General features: G+C 42.7%; 1 protein-coding gene across 1 annotated transcript; it reads right to left on the bottom strand.

Moving 5' to 3' along the window:
- Positions 1-2835: 2835 nt before the first annotated feature.
- On the bottom strand, positions 2836-4285 carry LOC133930395 (B-box zinc finger protein 32-like). The gene has a single exon (XM_062377033.1). It carries the CDS (start codon positions 4236-4238, stop codon positions 3270-3272), a length of 969 nt encoding a protein of 322 aa, XP_062233017.1. The 5' UTR covers positions 4239-4285; the 3' UTR covers positions 2836-3269.
- Between the last annotated feature and the right edge of the window lie 1252 nt (positions 4286-5537).

The following is a 5537-nucleotide window of genomic DNA, read 5'->3' as shown; positions in this document are numbered from 1 at the left end:
GTTTTGGTTGTTTAGGATCTTTCTTTGTTATTGGTTTTTATTGCCTTATTTTGTTTTGTGATTAGACATTGACGTTAAGGAGGAAGAGTTTGTAGGTTTTCCAGGACCCGGAGTTTGAGGTTCCCGCTGAGCAATAGGCTGAAGGCAAGTTGTTCTTGATGCATTTTGATCCTATGTTTTCTAAATATTTTTGTTTTATAAAGTTGCATGGTATTAGTTGCTGATGGGAAATCCAAGTTAGGCTATACCTTGGTTTTCTCATATACACCTTATCGTATCATTTTTTTGGTGAGATCAAGGGTAGTATTGCTTAGCTATACTTGGAAATACACTTGGATAATAATTTTGATAATGGCTCTATGTAACGAGATAACATTATGATAGTATTTTTAGAAATATGGAACTTAAGGTCTACGTAAGTTTGGCATGTCGGATTGGCCTGTGATGTGTTCCAGGCCAATGTGGGTTTTGTCGGATAAATGGTGATTTCCCCTATGTTGGATGACGACGGTCTTGCACAGACCACATTAAGGACCGATTCATGGTGCGATCGGACGGAGCTTTATAGTACAACCACAAACCTAGTATGGATCTGGCTGATTAATTAGTTCTCTTTCAATATAGTGTAGACTAGGTGGTGGAATAGAGAATGGGTGGAATTTTTCTTGGAACCGTATGGCGTAAGAAGCGGCTTCCATTATTGAGGATATTTAAGTCATGTGGCAGTAGAACCTTAGCGATAGACACTTATTGGGAGAAATTTTATAAAGGTCTTGCAGTGGTCAACTCGGCGCACACCTGAAAGTGTGTAAGGTACCGATGGGTACCGGCAAAAGAGTCTGATTATATCTTATGGGTAAAGTGTACAATCTTTGTATAGTGTAAAACTGATTAATCAGTCGTGCTCACGGTTATGAGCGGTAATTAATGCCACGCACGATTAGAATACACTAGTTTTGGATAACTTGGGTTGGTGGTTCATTCAAAGTTGTGGGAATCATGTTTGAGGTGGTCAATTTCGGTTGAGGTGACTTACGCCAAGAAGGTTAGTTCTTGAGGTTATTTAATTTTAGCCATTTACTCTTGTTTTACTAAACGTTTGTTAAATTCAGTCTTTATGTAAATAAACCCTTGTAAGTCTTATTATTGTGAATACCTTCATTACATTTTTTACCATAACTTGTAGAGTACGACTCGCGCTCACACTTGCTATAACCATAAACTCAATCAAAGAAGTTTCTCAAGACTACTATAAGGATGAAGGATTATAAGATGGTGCTCTACATCGACTGCCTTCAAGAATGAAAGAAAAAGAGTCTACGCTAGTTGTGGAGTTTTTATTGCTTTTTCGACCCTCGAAGATCATCTTGTAATGGGTAATTATGTACAAGACAACACATATAATTATCCAAGGAAAATAATAACAAGCATATCACCAATGTTGTCAAGTTCCACTACGACACGTGTTGTTTCATTTGGCTTCTACAGTTCGTGTTTTGGGCCATGTGTTCATGGTTGCTGACCTCCGTTGCGCACCATGGAGAACATAGGGCATGTATAGTGGTCTAGACAACGATTGTCTATAATGAAAATAACGCATACAATATGCTGTCTATAAATGCTATCTATAAAATTCACACACAATACTATAGACACTAATAATTGTTTATACAATGGTTTAGATGACAACAAGCTGTCTGATAGACCGTCTGTAAAATAGTAGATGATATTTTTCTCTCCTCCTTCTCTCCTTCCACATCATCCAAAATCACATGTGACATCTCTTATAAACAATTGACATCACCCTACTGTACAAGCCCCGATGATGAACAAATTTTATATATGGTTGTTCAAATCAAGTCAAAACTTTTCAAATTATTAGAGTCACGGGTTACGAGTCTTGCCATTTTTAGGTTTAGAAGCTTTTAAATCTCAACTGAAAGTCACAAATTTGGAAGGTTTTCTCATTTCGGAAGTCCCAAAGTTGAAAGTTGAAAGTACAATTAAAAGCTGCTAAAACTTTTGTTGAAGGTCCAAAAATTCGGAAGCTATTTAGATATAGATTGAGAGTTGATGAATCTCACTTGAAAGTCCAATATTTGAAAGCTTTCACACTAGAAATTAGAAGGCCCTTGGATGAATTTGAAAAGTTCTGTTTGTAGTAAGGGGAACCCAACTGTTGTCGGCTGGATTATGTTTCAACTATGCCCTCACTGCTGCAAATAGATGCTGATATCATGAACGATTTATAATCTAGATTGCGAACACCGAAGACTAAGAAGAGCTGATGACAATCACGCAAACCACCAAGTCTAATTTAAGAGTAAATTTCATAAAATTATATTATGATTGAAAAAACTATCGCACAACTACACTTCTAAATACCAGTTTCACAAAACTTCACTTTTAGGAGCCAATTTTAAAAAGCTACACTTATTTTATCGGTTCATATCACAAAACTACACATTATACTCATTTTGTATCACAGAACTATAATTTTTCAGGACATAAAAATATAGTTTTGCGATACAAAATAACAATAAATGTATAGTCTTGTGATATAGCATGACAATAATAGTATAGTTTGGTGAACTTGATTCACAAAGTTGTAGTTTTGCGATAAAAACCGTAAATGAAAGTGTAGCTTTGCGTTAGTTTTTCGAATCACAGTGTAGTTTTATAAAATTTACTCGTGATTTAATAGAAGGTCCTCTAGAAAATAAAAACCATACGGACGGTTGGGAAACTTCACCTAACGAAAAGGTTGGAAATTTGAGAAGGGCTCCACAAAACAGGAAGCACAGGTACCAGGCGCCGAGTGTTGTGCAAAGGAGAACGCATCAATTTTCTCAATATTATTAGTACACATGAATCATTCGGTGCCAAACCGTTTTGAACCATTACATTTTTTTTAGAGTATCCATTACAGAAGTTAACCACTCCTTGTTTGGAAATTGGAAAACGGAAACTACATGTACATGGTTTTATAACCACTGTAGAGTTTATGTGAGATTTCCTTGATCCAAATGCCAAGTGTAAAGAACAATGCAGCCATTCTGCCTAACTAATCAACAACACTTGTGCCACAATTAGCTCACAAGTCTAATCAAATAACCTACTATAATGGGAAAAAATTGTGTTCCCCTAGTCCTAACCACAAGATTTGCTTTGCTTAGCACACAGAGGAAAATAAAAACAAACAAGGACAACAAATTTATAATTTCTCAGTAGTCATGTGCTGTGGTTCACCCAAACAGACGGAAGGGAAATCAAGAACGGGTTGGGCTGGATTTGGGCCCGATCGACGAGCATTCATCCCAGCCCTCCACGGCGCCCACGGCGGCCCGCCTCCGTGCATGAGCACGCGCGCGCGCCATGGACGAAGCTGCCGCCACCACGAGCCTCGCCGGCACGTGCGCGCACGCCTCCAGCCGCCGAAGCGCGTCGTCCTGGCCCGCACCGGCTTCGGCCGCCGCCTCCCACCACAGCGCAGCGGCCATCGCGACGCGCAGCGGGACGCGCGCGGCCGCGGCGTCGGGGCCACAGGCCCGGAGCGCGCGCCCGGCAGCCGTGGCGAGCCTGCGCGCGATCTCTGTTGCGATGCCCATCCGCTTGGCCCACCCCTCGAGCACTGCCTCGGTGCGCGCGCGCCTCCTCGCCCCCCCTCGCGCTGGCCGCCTCCTCCGCCGCGCCGTCGTCGACGCCGAGTCGGCCGTGGACACGCAGGAGCTCGTCGCGGACTCGTACCCCTCGTCGCCCGGCGCGGCCCCCGCGAGGCTCCTGCGGCGGTGGCGTGACGCGAGGAAGTTGGCGCCGTGCACCTTGGCGTCGCACGCGGCGCAGAGGAACGCCGCGTCCGCCGCGCAGTGCACGGCCGCGGGCGCTCCGCAGAGCTCGCAGCACTCCGCGCCCCGCCTCCCGCCGTCGCGCCCCATCCCCGCAGCTTTGTTCCCCGTGACCCGCCCCTCCTCCGCCGCTGTCGTCGCCACCGGCTCGCTCTCTCTTCTCGCGTACTCGCGCGCCCTGCAAGACTGCAACGCCTCAGCCTTTCGGGTGACGATGCAACGAGGAGCCCGGCGTGGCGCGTACTTAAAGAGGCCCGCCGGACGGACGGGCGGCTCGCAGCTGTGGCGTCGCTCGCCCTGACACGTGCAGTTTCGAGCGGAACGCGACGCCGGGCCGGGTCCCCCTCGCAAGGAAGGACGTGGAGGCAAGCGGGGTCGCTCGATGCGATGCATGGCCGGAGTCGCGCAGGCAGCTAACGTCTCCTCTCCTCTCTGTACCAGCCGTCCCGTCCCGTCCACAGATCACGCGATGGAGTATTAACAAGTAGTTATAGTTAATCGGCGATGACAGTGATCGGAGGGTTCGTTCGTACGTAGAGTTATCCTCGTCCACAAAACCTCGTCCCGGTTGAATAAGTGTGGTTTGCGCCACATTTAATTATTCTTTCACTTACTCCCTTCCATCACGAATAAGTGTGGTTTCAGATTGTTTGCAGTCAATATTTTTAATTTTATCTCAAAAAATAATACGAATAGATTTATCTTAAAAAGCAACTTTATAATTGTACTTTTTCCGTTTATAAATACTTATCGTTTTTTATTTTTTACGGTCTTCCATGTGCAACTTTAACATGTGTTTTTATTAGAATATAGTTATAATATCTAATAAAAAATATAATATTATAAAAACATTTTAAAAATAATATACATATATGATTTTTATATTTCCAAACTAAATATTCTGAAAACTATTGACAGTCCAAGTTTAAAAGTTTACTCGGATTTTCATCAAAACGACAAGTATTTATAACCGGAGGGTATAACTTTGTTATAGTCTCTAAACATATTACATAAAAAATATAGCAGTCAGACATAAATTATTTAGCATCGTATTAATATTTTAAATGATATTTATTTGTTACAGGAGAGAGTACTAGTATTTGCTAGTATATTACTACCGTATCGTTGTGTAGCAGCAGACGGCACGTTAGTCCGTCCTTGTATTTTATATTTTTGTCTTCATTCCTGCTGGTGACTGACGACACTTGGCGCCGTAGCTTTGAAGGAACATAATGCATGCTGCACAGAAAATATCCGAGGTGAGGTGAGGTGACGCGGTGCCACGCTCGAGGCCAGGAAATTGATTCCCGGGTTAGGCAAGGCCATGCTCGGCCAGGTCAATTCGACACCAACTTGTGGCTCGCGAGCCCGTAATGACGTGCTACTGCCTAGCTAATGACCAACCATTACACTGTTTCAATTATTTTTTCTTCATTTAGTTTTTTTCCTAATTTTCTTTTTTATTCTTATTTTTATTTTTTCTTATCTCTAACAGCTTCACTCCGAAATGATTCGTAACAGAAAGTAGAAAGAATTATGTTCCGGAGGAAATAACTTTAAAAATCTCTTCGTAAAAAAAATCGTTGGAGTACTAAAAGAAACAAAAATACTTTCACGAAGAAATTTTAGATCACAAAAGAAATATGTTAGACATGGTTGCTTAGCTCAGTTGGTTAGGATATTTAGATGAAA

This window comes from Phragmites australis, chromosome 10, assembly GCF_958298935.1.
Source record: "Phragmites australis chromosome 10, lpPhrAust1.1, whole genome shotgun sequence".
Taxonomy (NCBI): domain Eukaryota; kingdom Viridiplantae; phylum Streptophyta; class Magnoliopsida; order Poales; family Poaceae; genus Phragmites; species Phragmites australis.
This window is presented reverse-complemented; position numbering and strand designations above follow the sequence as displayed.

What these genes read in the sequence shown, in the direction of transcription:
- LOC133930395 (XM_062377033.1), bottom strand. Translation starts at nt 4,238, where the DNA reads ATGCATCGCATCGAGCGACCCCGCTTGCCTCCACGTCCTTCCTTGCGA.